This window comes from Enoplosus armatus, chromosome 12 (genome assembly GCF_043641665.1).
Source record: "Enoplosus armatus isolate fEnoArm2 chromosome 12, fEnoArm2.hap1, whole genome shotgun sequence".
NCBI classification, from domain to species: Eukaryota; Metazoa; Chordata; class Actinopteri; order Centrarchiformes; family Enoplosidae; genus Enoplosus; species Enoplosus armatus.
Genome location: NC_092191.1, coordinates 12,521,379 through 12,545,249, shown reverse-complemented (window position 1 = coordinate 12,545,249; position 23,871 = coordinate 12,521,379). Strand labels below are relative to the sequence as shown.

Below are 23,871 nucleotides of genomic sequence, written 5' to 3'. Positions count from 1 at the left end.
TAAATATTACCATTAAATAACGGTTGTTAAACCAGAGGATTGTACTGTATTCAAGCCAAGTGTCCACTCTATTGAAGTGTCCTAGAGAAAAAATCATAACAAAGTGGTACTCCGACCTCCCTGTGTTTTCCCAGAAAGGTGAAAAAAAGAAATGAAGAGCCACACTGCTTCTTAAGCTTTGGGTCAAGCTAGCAGAGGGTTGGTGGATTAGTCAATGGAGTCAATGTTATCGTCGGCAGGCGTATGCGTTAATGTTTTTGATTACATAAAAGCCTATGGTCATGGGAGGCATGGCTATTGTCCGTCCAGCCCTCAATGTCTTAGGCTTCAACTCTGGGAATGTCTCATTGTCCACCATAAATAGCTTCTCCCCGTTCAGCTGGACATGTCTGCAAAGAGAAGAGGAGGTACAGGCGGCTTCAGTCGCAGCACCAAAGACCTTCTGACACATAAAACCCGTAGTTGTAGTAAAATATGTGAAATAAAGATGAGGCAGTTAATGAGGTTTTTTTTTTTACCTCATCAACAAAAGACAGCAAATCTGGATCATTTCATGCATCTTCAGCCTTCAGGGTTATGATTCTGTCTGTTGTACACTTGGGGGCGCTGTTGTACAACCTGACTTTTTGAGTGGAAACTGCATTGAGTGAAATCTATCCTATTTCTCCACTAACAGTTTGGAGTCAACAGCACTGAAATAGTACATTTTAAAGACTTAAAGTAAAGAAATTATTCTACTTTAGCAACAATCACTACTCCTACTCTTTGCAGTACAAGTTATAGAGCTACAACAATAAGGTTTTTAAAGACAAATTCTATTAAAAATATTATTTGGAAATAATTTAATTTGTCCTGTTCCTAAAATACACCCCTGCCGAGACACAGAATGCTGCAATACTGTATAATCAACAACAACATTTCACAGGGTAAAAGTAAAATAAGCTAGCATGCAAACAGCTGAACAAGCTTTCTTTTCCTTTGTACTCTGGGTAGGGATGATTCATTGCAACAATAACTAGATGTACAGTAAGTGCTGCTAACCTAAACCTGTTAGGTAAATGCTCACATGTAGCTTTGCCTTATTACAAGATGCGAACATTTCTCCTTTCTGAACTTTCTTTGCAGAGAACAGAGCTTCATTCATTGAATTCCTGACATGGCATCAATAAGATTTTGTAATAGTTTTTCCATAACAAAACGCTGAAACAATGAAATAATTTTGAAGAGTAGCTATAACACGTCACAGTATTAAGTTTAGGTGCACCCTTTTACAGATGGAGAGTGGGCCGTATATAAGGATAATTATTACAAAAAGATTGTACAATAATAATATAATAATTAATATTAATATAAGTATATGAACTATCAGTAATTGTGATATTAATAATGATCTATCTTTATACAGTATTTGTACTGTAGTATCACCTTTAACACATAACTTTTCAACTTTAAAATGCTGCTGTTAGGAAATTTCACAATAATAAAGGGATTAAGTCCAGTGGTTTGGATATTTTTACGTGAACCTCAAATTCAATAAAATATCAAATGCAATTATGCGCAAATAAGTAGAAGTTATGAATAAAACTGAATTGCTTTCCTTAAACATGGACCCCAATACTTGGCAAGTGTTAAAAAGTCCCACTACTCAGACAAATTTATAGACATCTGGTGTTGCTAAATTCTTCATAAAAGTCCCCCTGCGCTGCCGGTGGTACAGGAAAGCATTCAAGGCCTGAAAAAGGCCCATCGTTAGCTTGTTCTCCTATTAACTGGCTTGCAATCCTGTTCTAACACCTAAAACATCCTCCGTCATTATGCTGTTATTGAAGGATCATGCCTGAGCCTCAATTAAGGCTGTATGTAGGTATCGTATAACACACGCACACACGCACACACACACACACACACACAGTCCTGAGTCATTAGGCTGTTATTCCAGGATTTGAGGCTTAAGTCTGAGTCACAATAACAGGCCAGGGTTTAAAGGAGAGAGGAAGAGACTGAGAGCATAAAACTCTAATTTTAAGGGATGTTTTCAGGCAATATGAATTATATTACCTTGTTAAATAAAGTGTAATATATCGTAGTTAGTAAAACAGAATTTAGAGTTAAAATGGCAGAAATATAAAAGGGCGTAAAAATCCATAAAACATCTGTCGCAGGCTATAAAAACTGATTCAAACAAAGAGGCGTAAACACATTGGAACTCATTGAAAGGCTGTGGGCTTAGTCAGTGTTTCGTAAAACTAAGATGGCAAGTTTCAGTAAATATTAATGAATTAATTAATAGCTAGCCTTAATGGTTCTTCATTGACAAAGGACAAGGGTTTATTTATTATTATTTATTTATTATTTGTTGTCTTAAGCTATCTACAGTCTAGACAAAGACACGGAGATGCTGTTGCATGTAAACGTATATTTGCATGTTTTGTGGTGTGTAGTCACACATCATGCCGACTCTGCATGAATTATATAACTCAAGCCCAACACCCATTGTTGATTTAAAATTCATTCACTGAGCCTTCGAAGGGCCAGTTTTTAACACACATTAAGGTTGGAAAAAAATCTAATAACTGAAGCCATAAAGTTCTTTATTAAATTCTCATTATCCCTAACCTTCATCTCAACGCCTTTCAGACCTTTGCAATATAATTACTTTTGGAAAAACTGCTTGGACCAAGGTTTTTATCATTAGAGGAAAAATATGTGGAAAAGTGTTTTTTTGTTTTTGTTTTTTTTATGCAAGCAATGACGGGACTGGAAGACTTGTACAGCTGCTTTGGCAAACTGGGTCTCTCACTAGTGCATTTGTCTTGTTTGACCAGCATGAATGAATAGAACGGGGTACTCTATGAAAAGACCACATTGCTGTTTGGATAGAAAACAATTATCCAATGCCCCTGTGTGTGTGGATGTGTGCATGTGTACGAGACAGAGAAGGAGATACTAACTTGGCTCGGAGTCCGTCAGTGCCGTAGGGTTGCAGCAGGTACTGGTGGACAGTATTGTTCCGTAACGTCCCCGCCAACTTGATTTTCTTTCGCGACCGATGCAGGTTGATAATGTAGATTGTTATGGACCCTCTCACATATTTATGACTGGTATCATAAAAAAATGAAGAACAACATCACATTTTCTTTTACCTTAAGAAAGGACAATCAGGACACAACAAGCAAAAAAAAAGGGCTCCTCTCCACATCTGTTTTGCTGGATTTGTTATAGATTTCATTGCCTCGTTGAATGCAATTCACTATAATTAAAGATGACTACAAAGAGAAGAAAGTCTTTGATACTGTATTTTCTTTTATCACATATAGCAATAGGATCAAACCACAACTCCTTGATCTAATCTGGATCAAAAGGCTTGCAGAAAAATAGTAAAATAAGATAAAGCCTGCTCAAGAATGGAATTCCATTATGCAGCAAGTCGTCCTCTATCATGGCCTAAGACCCATCATCTACATTTAGTATGAACCATAATAAACCATATTTCATTTCCGAAGCCTTTATCATCCCTATAAAGGCTATCTGATGCAGAAATCTGCTTCTCTCGTACACTATCCAATATTAAAAGCTGTCGCTGTATAGTCCAGGATCTGATGAAGGGTGTGAACACAACGGGCAACACTTCTTGAGTTACACAGACAACAGTGTTTGAGTCCCTCGGCTGAGAGAAAAGCACTGGGGACACAACTTGATAGGGATACCGACCAGAGGTAAATAACTAAGCGAGGCAGATAAGACAAACATGATAAAATCTAATAAGGGCCCAGATATGAGGACAAAGACAACACTGCTGTAGTGAATACCACATGTCGGCCTCGGTGTTCGGGGTCAGGGCTGTGCTTTGGCTAAACGGTCTGGTAGACATCTCTCCCAGTTACCACCCCCAAAATCTCATGTCCCAAAATCTTTAAAGCAATCTTTGGTTTGATGTTTATCTTGGTTCTTATGGGCACAGGGTGAGTCATTTATTTCATTACCCCTGCAAGACTTCTAATATTCAATATTTTTACCAAGAGAAATACAGTGTACTTTTGATGGGAATGCAGTCTGGCTCTTGTTTCTGAGAAACGTGGACCATGGCTCCGAGTGATAGATCAGATGCTTAGATGGAGGGAGAGATAATGACCTCTCAGGCCTCTCAAATGATGAGGTTCTCAGAGATCCAAACCAGGAACATAAACATGTGTTGATGCTGTTTGATGTTGGAGCATCGCTGGAAAGTGAAAGAATTGCCATGCAAACCACTAAAAGGGGTAAAAGGGCAGTGAAAGTCAAATATCTAATCTGCAAAGACTTTTCAAACCACTGGCTGTCTTCCACAGTGCACTCAAACCACTAAGACTACGATGGTTCGTCCACTTAAGGGCTGACTGAAAACCACAGTGTGGCAGAAAAACTGGCAAGTAAAATGGCTTGGGATTCAAGAGGGACTGCCTTAGTGCTTCACTGTCTGATCATACCATGGGCATCTCTTTACTCCCAAATTCATCATACATACCAGGTGGCTGAGTGAGTTCACTTGTTGACAACTATTTCAAATATTTGCGTGCATGTCATCAGGCCGTTATGCAACTGCGGCTCGATCCATTGAACGTCTATCTGTGCAGCCCTCCACTATTTTTCTAAGAGATGCTCCACCTGTAAACGAGCCCTGTCTAGAGTAAGGCCGTAAGTCTAGCCTGGTGCTGACAGCCACTGGCCTGGGTTAAATGATAACCTTGAACAGGCCATGGTGGCACTCTTTATCTCCTCCCGGCACAGACCGCCTTATTGTGCCCCCCCCCACTCCCCCTCGAATACCCCCCTCCAGCCAATCCGAGATGGGATAAAGGCCTAGCACACCTTTCAGCGGCTCTTTGACGGCAGGGAGACAGAACCCACACACCTGATAAGTGATACCCGTTAAGTTTTATAGGCTCTGAGCTGTGAATGAGCGGGTGTCTGCCGTCTGCTTATTTATGGGAAGCCGAATGGGTCGGCAGGGGATTTTGTTCTTCCCCACTGAGCCTCAGGTGTTTGCAGGAGGACACGGAGAAGAAAACGTCTGTTTTCCATCTAAATCTTTAAGGACATTCTCAAAGTATTGCTACACATCACGGAGAGGCTAAGGGGATGTGTGCTTTGTCATCTGTCAGCCTCAAATGAAAAAAAAAACCCACAGTATACAATGACAATGTACACTCTCGCTGTGTTTAAGTGCAGGTTACAAACTAATCCACGGTGGTTCAGGTGTAGCACGTACTTGTAGTAGCTGGTACAGTGGGCATAGATACGTAGCTTGTCTCGTATCACTCGTCCTGGTTGCGGCTTCCTCTGCAGTCCAGCCACCCTCACAGCTAAAACCCTTGGACCAACCAGACGCTTGAATACCAGAGAGAACCAGTAATCCTAGAAGGGCAACACCGACACAGACACACACATTTGGCATCACTTTTATGACAGCATGGGTTAATTGTATCATCATAATGCTCATTATAGGATTCATCTGGATGTTGTTTAAAGATACAAAGCAAAAACAAGCAGGTGTGGAAAGGAAGTTTAAAGGGAAACAGATTAAAAGCTTTGCCAACTCCACTGCATTTAAAAGTAAGGGTAAATCTAACACAAGGATTTTTATTGAGAGAGACCCTTTATTAGAGAAATGTTGGATTCTGAATTCCCTTGAAAGGAAATATTGCTAGTCTCCATTTTGTTTATTCAGCCACGAAATGTCCTGGTAGAAACAGATTACGTTTCGCAAACTGTGAGAATTAAGAATGTGCCAGCAGAGCAGCTAGTCTGTGGCAGCGTGAAGAAAGACCAAAACGTCAAGTCCAAATATGTCAGCACTTTCACACTCAACATTAAGTTGGATCTGATTGTCCCATGTAACATGTCACATTGCATCTAACAACCGCTGACCCGTTCAGAATTGACAGATCTTAAATATGACATTTTTGCAAAATATTATGCTCTGTCATGAATTGCTGTTTTCTGTTATCATTGTTGAGTGGTCCACCATACTGAGTCTCACTCTATAGACTACACAGACTCAACACCTCTCCAAGAGACCCAGAACAACATGTGTTCCTCAGGAAGTTCCCATGCAATCCTGCATATGGCAACATTTAAGGGCTTCTTTTTTCCATGCGGGCTTTAACTTAATTTGCTGCCAAGGCATCGAAGAAGCAGAGCACAGTATGGAACTGTATAGTGCTGGCCACAGGCAGAGGGATGGGTGGATGAATGTATGGCCAGGACTGTGATCTATGATTAATACATAGGGTATAAAACAAAGAACGGTTATGAGGTTGGAGTTGAAACATGGCCGGAGTTGTTGCTCTGTGACTCTTGCTTTGTGTTTAAATTTCAAAACACAAGTAAAAGAAACCATCAATAAATTGATACATTTTAAACTGCTGCTGTGTTAAAATCTCTGACCAGAACAGGAATTGCCGTGACATAATACTGACATTTTCTGGTCCTAAATCCTCGGCGGTCTGACTGTCTGCCTGTTTTCCTGTCTAATTGCCTGTCTGTCTTTTCTGTCCCCAACTCTCCTTCTCTGGATACAGACAGACAGACAGACAGAAAGACAGACATCAATTAGAGGAACAGCCATCACTTTGAGATCGAATCAAAATACCGTTTAGACCAAGAAATAGAGAGCAAAGACAGGCAGGCACAAGTAAAGGACTCCAGAAAAGTAAAACCATACACCAGAGACCAATCAAACCTCAGCTGCACAGATGAGGGAATAAGAGGACGATAACGAGGAGAATAACAATTAACCTTTAATGTTTAGCTAAATAGGGCAAATGAGAGTCAGACTGCCTGGTTGAGACTCTGTTAATCCCTAAAAATCCAAACATCAAAGTATGAGGTTATACTATTACACCGCATCTAACGGGAAATGTAACATTTTAGTGTTTTTAATTAAACTCCATGAAGAAGTTAACAATCTTCAGCAAGCTCTAATTGGGTTTCCCATAGAATTATAAAAAGGTGACAGCTGTTAAAAATGAACAGAAACACATATCTAGGAAATGGTAAAAATATGTGTAGTGTACCCACAATATGCAGAGTCATGACGGCCTGCTAGTCGGAGGGTTTAAAAAGGGGCTGTTAGAAACGGGCTAAATTATAAGTGCACCCTGCTTTGTATCTGAGAAATTAATATTTTTTCTATGTATATGAGGTCTAGACAACTGTATTTATTCACTGGAAACATTTTCTCTTCTCAGATCATTTGAAGGGCAATCTTTTCAGACATGAGCAATATGCCTTCGCCTGCTGCCAGACACTAAATACTAACATTTCTGTTCTCAAAGAACGAATCTCGGACAAGAACAACCATCACTTTAGTTTAGGAGTTTACAACCCACCTCTGGAGGGAGACAACAGGCACGCGTGGAGTATAAACAAAACAGGAAAAGAGAGGATGATAGAGACCGAAGAGCAAATAAGAAAAAGGGAGGGGATAAGTGTCGAAAAAGGTGAAGTGGTAGAGTCATTCAGTGGGCGGGGGGCTTAAACTGGATCCTACCAATGGGGGAGTCATCCTATAGGGGAAGGGGCCAGGTCATAAATTTGCCCATGCAGAGGACAGGTTGGCCCTGCAGTGAATTCTCTCAGCAGGTAGGCTGGTGTAGTGTATAGACATCCAGCCATGTTAAAAGCATTGTGAGCCTAGCGGGAGACCATCATTCCCAGAACAATAATGGAGACTAAGAGCGAAGAAAAATGAAGCCTTCTCGATTGTTTAATATCTTGTGAGGCAGAAGAAAGTGCATGCCCGCTACAGAGGCCTAATGAGGGATTTAGTGAAGAATTATTGTCAGATTTTGCAGAAGTGATTAGTTCATGAGCCCAATAACATTAGCGGTTAAAATGGTATTTTGGGATTGCCAATATTCATTCTAGCAGCTATTTCTGACCAAAGCAAGAATAAAAGAATCTTGAATAATAACAAATGTTTGACTAATGCCTTGATTCCATCATCTTTTTTCTTTATTGCAGAAACAATGATTTACTGTACACATCCTTAATGTGAGCCTCTCACCCCTGCTCTGCCTCAGCTTAATACAAACCCCTTTTTATGAACTTAATAAATCTTGTTTATGAACTTGGCTAATGGCAGCATTTTATCACTCCTTCACACTTTATTTTTTTCCCAGCAAAATGAGATCAGTTTAAAGACAACACTCCCCCTTTTTTAAAAGAAATAAATTACCAAGGAACATCTCATGTTCAAGTTTGAGTACAATAAAGGAAGACTATAAAAGTATGCTTCCTACATATCTGTGTTAATTTCCCCCTCATTGACTGATCATGCACAACTGAATAAACCATTATTAATACAGCGTTGTGGACTAAGCTTGTTGTATTTCTGTCCCTGCATGATTCAGACCGAACCACTGAGGAACTTGGGATTGGGCAGTTCCATTTCACACAGTGTTGCAGGCTATTTTACTAACAGGCCTGTTATCAGTATCAGCATCTCAGGTTGCAGATCTCTCACCGGCCGACCGTCCCCGCACAGAGAAGCACACAGTTGTGAAGGGGGTTGAGGGGAGCAGTGACACTGTCCTGAGCTACTGACAAAAGGCTAAGGTTACATGGCATTTCGCCCCCGCGTCTAACCACTCATCACCACTAAACGCCTTTCATCTCACCTAATAGCTCCCACGGGAAAAGAGCAAGAGGTGCCATCGAGGCACTGGGTCTGCTGCAGAAAAGGTCCGGAGCGCAACAGGACTGCTCAGGTCAGATCCTTGTTATCATGATGATGAAGGGTGAATTGAGGCCCTGACAATGTGAACCAATACCTATTCAAATCCTTGTTGAACTGAAATTAAGACACTTACAGGTAAAGGGTTAAAGTGCTGGTCCACAAGGTGTGTGTATCCATAGTCAAAGAATGAGTGACGCAAGACAACATCAATCCCCTGCAGAGCAGCCATGCCCAGCGTGTTCACCCACCTGGAATACATACGGACACATGTACACAGAAAGAAGAATATCAGGAATGGAACAGTACATAATGCATAGAGAATAAATACTTTTTTCTAAACAAATATGAAAGGTATCTTGTGCAGCTGGTATCATTATCTTTTCAACACACCACAATGGTTTCTGAAGAAGCGACAGTATGATAACAGTACTTACAGAAAGCCAGCAGCGTACGTGTCAGAGAGATTACTGATGCCTCCTGCCCACGCCGGCCCCAGTCCACCCAGCCACACCTTCTTACCAGGAGTATGTGTGTTCACAACCTGCAATAAAATCCACGCTGAAATCAACTTTGTGAAAGCTCCATTTGGACTTCACTTTCCTTTGAATTAATGCATAATTTAGATTCAAATATATTTTAACAGGACCATTAAAATAGATCATACTTTTTAGCGTGTTTAGACCAGGTAAATTGCCATGTTGCTGAGGAACTATTTTTTGTTGTGCTGAAGGCCTTTCTCATTTTAGTGACTCTGCAAGCTGATGGAAAGTCATTATAGCTGGCAACAAAACATTTCTACATATGCAAATAAACACAGAAAAACAATGCACATGTACACAAACGTAACACAAAAACCTAATCTAACTGACTCACTAACTGGCTGAGTGGTAATGCACAGGAGAATCCCACTCCCATTACATTTCATTGAATGTTTTAAGTTTTGTTCTCGGGAATGATTGCTTCTTTTTCCCTGAGGCTCTTTGGCGCTGTTCATCTCTTATAACTCAGCAAGTCTGCCACAGCAGCTAAAGTTGATAACATTACCTCATGGTGGACACAGCCATTTCACCCTGAGGGCTCAAGTCATGTGGTTTGCACATGTGGCGTTTCATCACTAAAAAGTATATAGTACATACAGAATATATAAACTGACATTATTTATAGTAGAAGTTAAATTTTAGGAAACGTGAGTACCTTGGTGACTTTAGTGATCTGCTCTGTCAGTGTGTCCAGCAGACGAGTTTTGAGGAAGTCCTCCACTTTGTTCACTCTGCCATCCATGTAATAACTGTAATGGAAATGCAAGGAAGATGCTGTGAGAGAAACACTCGTACATGCTTTACAATGTGAGCAACAAACATATTATTATTATGCAGAGATGGTAAAAAATAAACTGAAATGTACGAGCTTCATTGTGATTCTCCATCCATCCATTCAAGCATCCACAAACGTGCTTAACCTATTCACAAATCAATTCAAAATTTAAAGTTAAAAAGTATAGTTAAAACTATATATTATATATTTGTATGATATCCTTCTCCATGCTGGATGGTCATGAAACACTAAAAAAGGCAAGTCAAGTCAAAAGGCTTTACAATCTATTCACCATATTTACTGTTAGTAAGACACTCTTCATATTTCATGTCACTAAAAATGTTGTACAGTTTCTTTAGGTCAAACCTGTGCAGTTGACAATCCCAGTGTCATCTACCTTCATCACTTTGGTAAATAATATCCTATGATCAATGACGTTTTAACTGTAAAACAACAACAAGAAAGTGAAACGTCACAAATGCGACACTAGCACAGGTTTACCCATCAATTGCAGCTCTTCATAGACTGCAGGTTTAAAATCCAAACCACTAAGTATCATTTCCATCTGTCTCATATATGTAGTACACAATACATCATTACACTACAACAGCTATGATGAACAGGGACTGATATATCCAGTTACACTTTAGTGTTCTGACAATCCAATTCTACGTCAAAATGTGGGATTGCATGAGAGAGGAATTGGAAGCACAATGAAGATCCATCTATGGTGATTCTGTGTGTGTGTGTGTGTGTGTGTGTGTGTGTGTGTGTGTGTCAGCAATAAAGACACAGAGAGAGATGATAATGAGATATGACGTTAAGAGAGCATGATGAGAGGAGAATTTATTGGTAGTTAGAGCCAAAGTCCTGAGGAACGTCACCCTGTGGGCAGACAGAAAGCCTCTCCAACATCTCCTGCAAGAGTCCAAGAGAGGAAAACAAGAGAGCAACAGCCACACACACACACACACACACACACACAGTTCATGTTTCAGGCACCATAAAACACATTTACATCTTATTTGCACTGCAGAAGAGAACGAAAAAAAGACATCTGTTGCATGAGTCTTAAAATCCAACTGTAGTATGTGTTGAAACAAATGACAGCCTATCGATCAATCAGTCAGTACATTTTGTAGTTGACTCTCTTGTGTAGGTGAAGTTACTTATGATTGGTTATTTATGATTGGTATAAACAGTTAAAAAAAAGTGTTAACACCTGGAGAAATTGCTATCAACAAAATCATAAGACCACACAACACTGTTAAAAGTGGTAACAGTTACAGATACATTGCCTGGTTTAGTTATCGTGGCAAACTTCCTGTGTTGAATTTCAAAACTTGGGAGTTAGAGAGCGCTGATAGACACAATAACAGAATCAGACAGTGTACCTCAAAATGTTTAAAGGTTCAATCATCAGGTAAATCCAGATCTTACAGGCTCTAAAAGAGAAAATCTTATCATTTGGACAGATACTACAACCTCTCATTCAAACATAGTTGAAACTGGAACATACTGTCTCTTTTATCTTCTCTCAGTAGTCCAGCACCATTATGATGAACTGATCTATAATAGTCCAGAATGTCACTGCTTCACTAAATATTTATCACTTACTTCTCAGCAGAAAGCAGCGTGATTCGAATGCTAACTTCAGGGGTATAAATACTAAATGCTAAGGATGTAATTGACATCCACCTATGAATATCCAGCCCTGTGGGGTGATCGTTCATTTCATATCACCTGGATTTGCAGAATAACATCATCACAATGGTGGAAAATTAAGTTTATAATCCAATAATGTCATATGAGGGCAAAAACACTGGCCTAGGCACATAACAGAGAAAGTTGAAAGCATAAGATTAAAACTACTCATGTGGAGGCACTATATGGCACAAAATCCATCACGTAATTGCTCAATCTTTCAGTCGACTTGCATTCATTTGTATTAGTTTTATAGCACGATGACATAATAAAATAAATAACAGACACAGATGTAACAGCTGTTATTTAGCACAGCACAGCAGATTTCTCTTCTGAATCTTCTAAAGCAACAAATGTTATCGATAAAATAACAGATCACCTCGGATTAGTCCTGCTTAAAGCTGCGAATATTTTGTGCCAATTTTTTTTTCTAAAACCAGACAACACCCCAATCAAAAGTTGAACTAATTAAATGAGGGGGAAAGCCAAAGAAGAATCTCACTGTATTGTGACTAATAAGGCCAGTAGACAGTAAGACCAGATAATCATGACTGAAGCATCAAAAGAGTCCCAAACAAAAGGTCAAACTTCTTCTGAACCCGTTTGGGAAAACTGACAAATGTGTCAACAAAACCGCTGTTTGTGTCAACAAAACCGCTGAGAAAAAAAGCTGAATTTTGTTGTTGAAGCAGTGTTGCAATCTGAGCTTAACCTCGTTGAAATTTTCGTCACAGTGTTGGAAAAGTCCCAAGCTCCTGGCCTCAAACTGTAAACAACGCACGGATTAAGTCATAGCTTTACACAAATTATTTGGTTATCCTGTCATCTTTCCAGAGAGCACACAATAATTCTTCAGTCCAGATCCCAGGGAAAGAAATTCCAGTTCATATATGGAAACAGAATAAAGGTTATTATTGCTATATGGTGCACTACAAATCAGTACTAGTGGGAATTTTAGCTACAGTCTATAAATGCATCTGCTAGCTTTCTTTACTAAACACTCAAGTCTGGCAGTTCATTAGAGCAGAAACCCCATTAAGAAATGAAGAAGAAAACTCTTCAAGTATTTTGACCAGGACTGAGGGGATCATAACTTGGTATTCACACAATTGCACAAGTCTTAGCTCCTAAAACAGAACCATGAACTTTTCCTTTGTTCATCGAAAATTAGGCACGATACTTTAGCTGCCACTCTGACCAGAATTGCAAAAATGAACACTGTGTCCGAATGTTTTCAGGCAGAGACCCACTTGGTCAGCTTGTTTTACACAGCTCTCACTGAGCGCCAACACCGCATCAAAGACAGCTCACTAACAAAACTCTCTACCACTCTATTAACACAGAAATATGGTACAGACTGGAGAAAAAGATGTGATCAAATAAGACAGGAAGCGATGGAAGCAGAGGGGGAAGAGCATCAATACCAAAGATGGAAACAAAAGCACTGAAGAATAATGGTTCCTTTAACATTAATGTTGCATTGTTTGTAAAACTAGTAACTACTTTAGTGGAGTAAAATGGAAGAATTCATGTAAAGCATGAGTATAGACTACAACAGTTTACTTGTAATAACTGCACATAAAGTGTAGTGAGAGATTTGGGGTGAGCGGAGGGGTAGCAATGTCAGAAGGGGATGTGTTCCTTGCTGTGGACCATCAGTTATTACGTAACAGTTGAAGGATATGTGGCTTCCCCCAGGAATGCTATCAGTAAATTTACAGTACCTCTGCGATTAATAGACAAGAAAGGAGGAGATCACAAATCTTTAACATCTCTTTTTTCTCCCCTCAGCTATAAATACCAGCACACCACGCTCTCTGCCGTGCAGTACCACTGTCATCCAGACAATGAACAAGAAAGATGTGGGTATAATGTCTCATCCTGGGCCGTTTAAAATGTGACCATGTAACTACAAAGAGTAAAACTGACGACATATACGTTCCTAACAAAGTAAAAATGCTTCTGATTCACTTTCAGGCCATAATGTTAAGTACAAGAAGCGCTCATTTTCAAAAGCAAGGCTCATTAAAGTGCACCTTTCATCACTTTATTATTAAAAATGAGTTTAGCAGCGTATTTTATTTTGCTTGCTTGCTTCACACTCAGATGTTCAGACCACTAATACCCCACTGCTGGAACAATTAGGGCTCACATTAAGTGTGTTGCTCAGGGGCATCTAAACAGGGAATCGTAAATTTGTCTTGTTCTTGCTCATATTTTCACAGCGAGAATTGGCAGCTGTCTGGTCACACACTTTTGACTTGCTTATTTCTCTCACCATGAAGCAGCCCCTGTTAGGTAAGGCAGAACGTGTTCAATATAGTTAAAGTTAGAGGGTGTTTTCTCACTTACTTCTAATGATATCCAATCATACAGATGGTTCTGGTTTGATTTTCTCAGGTTTGATATATCCATAAACATATATAGCCAATACAATAGAGGTGAAAGGAGCTTTTGTTGCTCACAGCCCTGAAACAAGACTAAGAGCCTACAGTCATGCTAGCGGCTCTATGAGGCTGTGCTGTAGTTAGGCACAGCACTGCGGTTCAATGGTGTTCGAAAGCAATTCATCCTGAGGAGGACATGAATGTCTGTACCAAAATTTACAGCAATCCATCCAATAACTCATTTATATTTCATTTAAAACCACAAGAGTCAACCTCAGGTTGGTGCTATAGAGGAAAAGTCAAGGGATCATCAAAGTGGTTAAGATTCATCCTCTGGGACTCATTAATGTCTGTGAAAAGGTTTATGGCAATCTATCATAGTTGTTGCTGATGACATTCAAAAAATTCAACAGGAACATGTCTCTCCAGAAACGACTTTCTACCGAACAAATTCTGTTGACAGTGTGTTCTGTAGATTATCCAGGGTGATGGGGACGCTGTTACTGGGGAGAGATGTCCTTTTTTTCATGTCATGTGAGCACCTTAAATTAAATTCTCCCCTGTATTGCTGAGGATAATAAAATCAAAACAGTCTGCATGGATACACATCTCTGGGGGAAATGTTTTTTTCATTATTTGGGTGAACTGACCCTTTAACTTACTTGAAATAATAATAATATATGCGTTATGATTAAAGTGCTCTGAAAAGAAAACAGAAAAAAAAAACAACTTGTGCATCCAGACATCCAGGCCAGGATATTTGGAAAATGGGCACACTCACTCTATAAAGTAAACGAAAACCTAATATTGCAGAGAGATGAAAAGAGAGAGAAGAGACAGGAAGATTAAGAGAGAATGAGTAAACATATGTTTTGTTGGTGAATCCAAAAATGGATAAGCAGTAAGTGAGACAAGATGCAAATGTGAAACTACAAAAACGTCAAAACATAATACAAACCACATATCAATGTTTCATGATCAAGAAGTACACAAATATTTCACTACATAACCAACATGTTTTATCACTACAGACACAGACTCTCTAACAAATCCATACGAATCTCTAAACCACCTTATAATGAATGCTGCGTTTCCAACCTACAATTCAACAACAAGTCGAGCCAGCTGCTGTGGAGTAAAACCTGTGTCGTAGACGTGTTAATGAGTGGTCTCCACTTTTATTAGTTTGGCTTCTTTTGTAGAGGTCAGAGTTTCTGTCACGCAGCCTGGGTAGACTGGAATCTGGACCTCTAGTGTAAAACAGGCTAATTGACAGAGGGAATGAGCCAGAGCATATGGTTTGGTTTTAACAGTGTGGGTGGTGTTTTTCTAAGACTTACTAACAGCCCTGCCTCCTTCCGTTTCTTCTAATTTCTCCTAATTAGATGTGACCTTCACCTTAATGACCACTCACTCAGTCACACAGGGCTCGTCTGAGCTTACAGTGGGTGTCTTTTTACATTTGTGTAAAGACATACAGATAAAACATGGGGGGAAAAGATCAAACCATTGATATGTCTGTATGCATTCCAACAGGATGTGCAATAGACAAATGGCAGGTGTTACTAATTTAACACACACTGTCTTAGGCTCCTCTTCCTGTTGTTCCACTTACAGGATAAACACAGTTCTCCACATTATGCATCAGTCTCTCTCAGCAACAGTGATGTTAATAATTAACGATTATTACTGGCTACTGCATATACACAATGTGGTGATAAAACATGGCCTGTGCTATTAGTTTTATGATTAATCAAGTGAGTAGTCTATTGTTTTAGAAGACTGCACATTGATTATGGGACTTTTTACGGGCAAAATAATAAAATAGAAAAAAAAGGGTAAAATACCTACTGTTGCCACGTAACTGCATCTACAACAGAGCCAGCATTCTTCATGAATCTGAAAGTCAGAAAAACAAGAGTCATCTTTACCTGAGCGGCATTTTTTCCTCAAACACGAAGACAAATTTAACCTGGGTCTTATTTTCATAGTCATGGCGATTAATATTATGATAACATTTTACCCACCAACCTAACTGCAAAGAACTGAGGATGTGGAAATTTGCAAGAACATCTAGTGCAGACAGACAGACGGGGAGTAATACAAGCTGTCGACACATCCTTGTTTACCCCAAATTATTTGGAAAGTAAAAGGTGAATTCACCAAAAATGTCCATTTTAACCGTCCAGTGCACTAAAAAAGACTGCATATGTTCACCACTGTGCTAATGTTGAACCAGGAAGTGCAAAATCTAGTTTAAGTAGAGTAAATCACAATTTTCCACTACTGAATCTTTGAGGAGGTTGATATGTATATCTACAGTGTTTCATTCAATTAAAAGTAACATGCATATGAAACAAATGTATGGCTGTGAATCATATGTTACATTTTGGTTATCTAGACACCAAAGATCTACAGTTGCGCAGTTGAGAAAAAGTCCCATTTTCTTTTACGCTGTACATATTATGAACATCTTAGTTTGAAAATGTATACGCAGCACTCTGGATCTGGCTTATATCAGTTTGTGGTGTTGTAGTTGTATACATGACACAATAATAAATGCTTGATTTTGAAACATCAAAAGTTTACCTGTGTCTTCACTTCACATTAAGTGTTTTAGGTAATATGATAAAACTGCAACCTACAAAAATGTGAGAAAAGAATCTGTTTAAAGCCCTTCTAGTCTTGTGAAACAGCACTTTGAGTGTTTTCTGCAGTAAAGTTTGCTTTCAGTTAGTTAAACACAAACTCCAAACGTCTCTTGAGGACACAAAAAAAATATAGTGAAAGCAGTCTACCTTTGAATGACTCATCCTGAACACAAACACATACACAGTCACTCCTGCTGTCTCCTCCTGAGCTTTTTCATCTGTGCATGTGTGTGTTTCCTAGACTACCTGACCCAAATCGCTCCATATTTGGGGGTAACAGCTTGTCAGACATGCCCAAATGTGTGTCTCTAAACTTTCACTGCTCTGGCTTGTTTAGTCTGTCCAGCTCTGATATTTGAACTGTTGAGCAGCTCAGTGTCTAATTCATCTTATTTCCTGAGAACAGCAGAGTAGTCGGGCTGTCAAACACAAGAGTCACCCCCTCGTAACAGTGTCAAACACGCAAGAATCACCCCATCATTAAATGTGTCACCCGTGACCTGCGGATACTCCAGCTCTCACCTCTTCACCCTCCCACTCCTCCTCCTCTTCTCGCCACTCATCTTCTACATCCTTTCCGCTGCTCATCAATCAGTCTGAACTGTACCGGACACATACACACACTGGCGCACGCAAACACACACCTTTTATTTATGAGTAAATTTGAACTGTCTGTGCTCAGTGAGATAAACAGCAGCTCCTAATGGTTTCACTGATGTAAGTAGCTCAAGTACAGAGTGGAGGGAGACACATATCAAATTATTCTTACTCCTCTGTCTTCCAACTACCTGTCAAAATGTGTGTGGGACACTGAGACATTAAACTGTTCCTGTGCATGTATCTGCACATGCACTCGCATACGTGCACACATTCGTTTGACTTTATGGACTTTAACAATTTAACAAAGTCAGTTAAAGCCAGAGCTCTATATACATTCCACCTCCCTCACTTCTAATTGTCTTGTTACCTGTGCAAAAGAAAAAAAACTCTCCTGAATCTCTGGTGGCAGACTAGCAGAGCATTGATTACAGCTTCTTTTCAGCCACCCAGAACAGAAAGTAGATGTTTGACGTTGGTGCTTACTGCCCAGAACCAACTCTAACCTGTTTTACAAAAATCATGAAATGTACAGCTGTGTTTAATCTGTGTGTATTCACCAATGGTAAAAAATCTATTAGACCTTGACACAATATTATCAATATTGTCATGTATGTGAAACATCCATTTAGATATATTACACACTGAACATCTGAATGAAGTATTTTCTCTTCAAATTAACTTGTTTGGTAACTATATAACATTTTAAAACACTATATAAACATTTAATTAATTGTTTACAGCACACTATAATGTATAGTTGTAAGCAGAGCAAAGGACACTTTGTAAATGTTTATTAATGTACAACATTTGTCAAGAATTTTAACTATAACTCTATCACAACTGCATTGTACTATATTGTCATTCATTATCTGCGTATACCCTAGTCTCCACTTATGGGTGCCCACAGGAGGAGTTATAATTGTTGACAAATACATAAATAAATGCTTATATCTGCTTACAACTAGTGTGTTATAAATCATAAATGTTACTGCTTATAAATGTGAAATAAGGGGGGTTAAAATAAGTTTTATTTAAGGTGTTACCACTTATACATTGGCATGTACTTATGAATAAAATTCTAAATTCAAGTTTTACGCTCTCAATAACATTGAGGTAGTTTCTTATTCTGGAAAAAGAAAACATCTCTCCATAAAGTCACGCTTTATTTGGACCATCCAACACTGACGGAGTTGTGTATATCCATCGATGTTTGATTTTCAGTCTGTGTTTGTTGTACCGGGCCACTGACGCATCCATTTTAGTCGAGTTTGTTTCCATTCCAACAGACAGAAAAGCTCAGAAAGGCTTAACTTTTTTTGGAAGTGATGAATATGTTTGAGAGATGGCGTCATCTATTTGGTCAATAGAACTGAGAAAGCCTTTTTTTGGTCTAAAAGGAGTTTCAACAAAGTAAGACAGGCAGTAACACTCAATCGTAGCCTCAATGTCTGATACAGAGTTAATCTGGGGGTTGTGGGAAGAGTTAATATAGATAAATAGATTAATATGACAATTTATTTTCAATGCACCAATAATCCATATTTCGGGAGAACACATATTTGCATTCAGTACATTTTGTGGCACAGAAACCAAACCAACTGTAAGGTTTAAACTAAGCCCATCAACACGCTCACTGTCAGCGACAGGGTGGTTGGCAGAGGAGGAAGAGGGATGGTTGTTCATCTTATGCCTTTAAGTCTTGAAAGGTTTAAGGTTTTAAAGTTCATACTAATGGCTTTAATTGTTTGAGCTCATTTACAACAAATCATGCATCATTTGCACTAATGCTGACCATTTTCCAAAGGATTTGATTAAAAAATTTCAAACAGCCACTGCTCTAAAATCATGTTTGGAAAATAAAATGAGTCAGCTTTTTCATCAACATTACATTATTGTGGTGTTATAAACTGTTTCAAAAATCTCTTTCTTTGTCGGTGTGTTCATGTGCTCGTGTGTAAAAAAAAACTTAGGCTGGCTGCCAAACAAAAAAGCTACCAAATACATATAATGATTTTATGTTGCCAATGTTTGTGTATTGTTTGTCTTCTGTGTTTCATTTTCCAAAACACACAGCTTGTGAAGGCAATTTTGTTGGCAGGAGAATTAGATCTCAAATGCCTTGAAAGCATGAACAGGGAAGACCCTCCTTGCAACTACATCACCATGTGGCAGTAATGTAACTTTTTCAAAGAAAAGTTCATGCTTACTGTGACAGTATCAGTACAGCAAGTGAGTTTAATGTCTCTTCATGTTGATATTTATATTGTCCTGAATGGAATTTTTTTTTTTTGCAGTAAAGGTTACAAAGTACGACATCTCAGGAGGGGACAGGCTGCAGTTGAGAGAGAGCTGTTAGATAAGCCATCAGAGTCAAACTGAAGCTGGTGGAGCTTCTGGGTAAAACCAGCAGGTGGGACGTTGTGCCGTCACGTTATCAATCAGATGACACTTTATTTAGGCTGACATGGTATAACTGGAGCTGAGACCCTGAAACCTGCAGAGTGGAAATCCATAAACACTGAACACTGCTAAAATGTGTGTGTGTGTGTGTGTGTGTGTGTGTGTGTGTGTGTGTGTGTGTGTGTGTGCATTAGACACAGTAAAGCTCAGTAAAAGACACACACCACTGCCGCATACTTTCCACTCCCCCCTCCCTTTTCCCAGCAGGATAGCCTAACAAGGACAGGAATCCTGCCCAATCAATGTTGTACTTGCTAACTCACCCATCCAGCAGCAGGATGGCGTTCTTTCGGGGTCGTCCTGCATTGGGGCCGTAGAGTTGAGCTCGGTGGTAATAGCGCACAGACTGCAGCAGGGTTCGCAGCTTGGTGTAATCCTGAGCTAACTGGGTGCTGTTGACCGCGCGACCCAACATGCTGCGGTAGGCATTAGGCTCTGGGAAGAGGAGATGCAGTACACTGAGCCAGAGAGATAGAGTTTATACAAGCAACAGTGGGGAGGTGGCAGAGAATAGTGTTGTTGTTGTAGTCTGATCTCGCTCTCCTAGCGAGTATCCAACAGCCAGTAGAAAAAGGGATAATTGGGCAATTCGCAGTAATACAGACAGATGGACTCAGTGTCAGGGGAATGGTCCAAGCACACAGGGTGGCCCTGCAGAATCACTAAAACAAAGAGAGTGAGGGAGCTGGTTTCCCCAAAAGGAGGAAAACTAAACATTTGCAGGCCCACTGCTGTGTTACCACTCGACTGAAGAGCATTGTGACTGTATCTGTACCAGGTTTGCGTTTGAGCTGTAAAATAAAACGTTCAGTATGCCTGTTTCGTGTGTGTATGAAGTTGTGTCTGTGCTATATACCTAGAACTATAATCACAATATTATTAGCAAATTTCAAAGGATCACCATTTCGTTCAGCCCCTACAAATCTGCTTTGTGTCTGCACTTGTCTGGTGAGCGATTTACTTGAAATGATTACTTGTGCTACTGTTCAATTCCTCACTAAATTTTTCACATGGTCCAATCAATGGATTTTGCATGGTACTTTTAGGCTTAGGCTGAGATAAAAGTTTCTATTGTAAGCTTTATTACAGATTAAATGAAATGAAAATATGAAGTGAGGTGCAGCAGGGAAACACAGGGCTCTGTGTGCACTGCAGCTCCCCAGGAACACAGATGGTTAGGATGACATGAGGACTAGCAGTTCCCTTTCATCCCTGAATGAACCCTCGCCTTAACCCTTAGACTGCTAGACTCCCACTTACAGCTCACTATGTAAGTAATGTCTCTATCAAAGCAGTAAAGGCTAAAAGAACAAAATGTGTAACTGCTTTCTCATAGCACAGTTTTAGTGGAGAAAAACTTAAATTTTGGACTACTGCATCACTAAAAGTGAAAGTCATTCTTCATTGAAATTCAGTTCATTATATATCAGAGGTGACATGTATAAGTATAAATTGTTAAAGTATTCATTCAATGTTTCTGAGTTTAAAGGTTAGCTGCAGGACCAGGGAGCCGCCACTTCACCAGTTTAAGAACTGGTTAAATTAGAAACTGTTCCGTTTTTGTGTAATGTTGGAGATGGTTTACGGATCAGGTTAGAGTTGGTTAAGTGTTGATATTCAGTTAGTTTGGTTAACGTTAGAGTAACAATTTAAAAGGGTTTTAGTTTTAAACTGCCGGCCTAAGATTGTAGTCTCACTGCTTGTAACTTGATAATTCTTAAATATTGCTATGCAACTATGCAAGAACATTTCAAACTGTGTTGCAGTACTTCTTGATTTGTTCTACGACTAACTCGCAAACAAAATTATTATCAATATTAATGAAATTATCGTGTTATTCAGTAGGCAGTATGTTGTGCGTAGCTGTACTGACCGTTGCCCAGCTCCCAGGAGATGTTGTACTTCTTGCCAGCGCCGTACTTCAGGAGGCTCAGGGTGGAGGAGGTGTTCCAGGAGTTGTCTGGGTTTCTGTGCAGCGCGTTGAGCCCCAGGATCAGGTGCAGACCAGCACAGTCGGCAAAGTTGTACAGTTTGTCTAAAGACCTGGCTGGGAGAAACCCACAAAGCAGTTGTAACTTTGATTCTTTTTACACACGAACCACATGACCATGCGAACATGATGGAGAACATGTGGAACTTGATTTACTGACTCATGCCAATGTACTGGAGGAACCCCCACTGTATTGTTCTACGTCCATATCTGGAATAATTTTTGCTGCTCTTGGTACCATAACCACCTACATTTGCAGCTATCTCTGCTTTCTTGTTGTGTAATTGAAGAGAATATAAACAGATGTTAAACTGCTGTTTTCACTTTTGATTAAAAACTAAAAGTTGTGGCTGTGCACGATATGAAGCATTACTGTATATCTTAACGTATATGTTCAGAGAAATAAAAGAGGTTATTGTCACACAAATAATTTAGTTCATACAACATTTCTGGATGAAAACAAATATACAATATGGAGTATATTCTGTTATAAAGCACAAGATCTCAACGCTGAGAAAAAGTACAAAAGTCACCAAATGACAAAGAAATGTCATTGGAAAAACATTGGGTTTGTCCATTTAAACAAACAAACTCTTTTCCATTTGACTCTTAAAAAGAGGGCGGGGCCTCCTCTAAATTCTTCAACCTCAGTAAATTGTAACATACACAATTAGATGACATTTCTCAGCAGTAATGTGTATGGAAAATTTGCGTGTTCTGTATTTTGGATAAACTGGAGGCTACCGCTAGGATTTATTCTGCAACAATCACTTGTTGTGTGCCAAGTACTGAACTCTGTGTGTGTGCATGTGTGCACAATTGCACACATGACAGCAGAGTCTCGTCTTCAGCAACATTCAGTGAGAATCCAGACAGGCTGATTTTCCCATCATGGTCTCCTGTGGTGATGCGCACCTCAAAGCAGCGAGCACAGAATCGCTCTTTTCTTCTGCAGCTGACTGCTCACTCACGTGTATGTCTGCTGTCTCCATCAAAACACTTTACTCTCACTGGGCAGTAAAGGATAAGGGCCTGCAGCAGATGTTGGCATATAGTGAGTGTGCCAAAAGTGTTTGTTTATATTCTAATGTGCGACTGCAGGCTGCTCCTGGATACCTCAGGGCTCTTGAAATGTAATCTGTTTGGAGTCATTCCATTAACGTAAATATTGCCCTGAACTCTGACCCTTACTTCCTAGGTTCAACAGGAAACAGATGAAGACTGTGTGCTGCTCTGGTTCGGGCTACAATTTGCCCTCAGCTGCAGGTTTGGCACCAGCTGAACATGCCAACTGATTGCTCTGTCCAATGTTGAACGAAGACAAAAGCAGAGCAGACCAGGGTGCATGCGAGGTTACTCTTCTGGATACGTGTCGAGCAGTTACGAGCATGTGAAAGGAGTGAGGTTGTCTAATACTCTAATGTTTAATAAATGGATGTGAGAGATAAAAACGTATGGCCTGAGTCAGAATACATTTGAACACTGAACAATGCTTGTGAAGTCATGCTTCAGCTCAAACATGTTTTTTTCTTCAGCATTTACTGTAAGCCTTTATTTCCAATAGATCAGTGGACATGTATAATCCTCAGAGCAAATAGAGAGAACAGAAAGATTGCTTGTTGCACCTGGTATTAATTCGCTTTCCAGCAGCGGCAAGACAAAGCCTGAAAACAAAAAAAGAAATGCTAGCAGTAACAATGGTTTTATTCCACACAGTGCTCTTAGGGAGCGTATTCCTCCTGAGTAAACTGTCTGTTCGCCATCTCATTAATAACCACCAATAACGTTATTATCATAACTGCTAATATCATGACTCCTTCCCTCTGTGGTTAAATCAGAGTGGTGTCTGTTTTCAGGAGCAGAGTTGAGGGCAACAGGACAGAGAAAGCAGCGCCAGATGTGGCTGTCAGGATGAGTGATTCCAGGCCTTTCCTCACCTGAGCCCTGAGCAGCAGGCGACCAGCCTTGCTCCAAGACACAGCGAGCAGCCCGGCACACACATCATAAAAGCATCATGAGATGCATCAAGCAGCTAAAAATATAGTT

The 23,871-nt window shown here is 39.7% G+C and overlaps 1 protein-coding gene across 1 annotated transcript in view; it reads right to left on the bottom strand.

Annotated features, from left to right (window-relative positions):
• Positions 1-226: 226 nt before the first annotated feature.
• hpse2 (heparanase 2) overlaps positions 227-23,871 on the bottom strand; it is a 49,770-nt gene continuing 26,125 nt past the window's right edge. Inside the window, exons 4-12 of the mRNA XM_070916313.1 lie at positions 21,709-21,882; positions 20,099-20,270; positions 15,976-16,023; positions 9,914-10,007; positions 9,154-9,260; positions 8,853-8,967; positions 5,249-5,394; positions 2,952-3,098; positions 227-389 (exon numbers count right to left, since the gene is read on the bottom strand). Of these exons, the coding sequence (XP_070772414.1) occupies positions 227-389; positions 2,952-3,098; positions 5,249-5,394; positions 8,853-8,967; positions 9,154-9,260; positions 9,914-10,007; positions 15,976-16,023; positions 20,099-20,270; positions 21,709-21,882 (1,166 nt within the window). The remainder of the gene's footprint in view (positions 390-2,951; positions 3,099-5,248; positions 5,395-8,852; positions 8,968-9,153; positions 9,261-9,913; positions 10,008-15,975; positions 16,024-20,098; positions 20,271-21,708; positions 21,883-23,871) is intronic.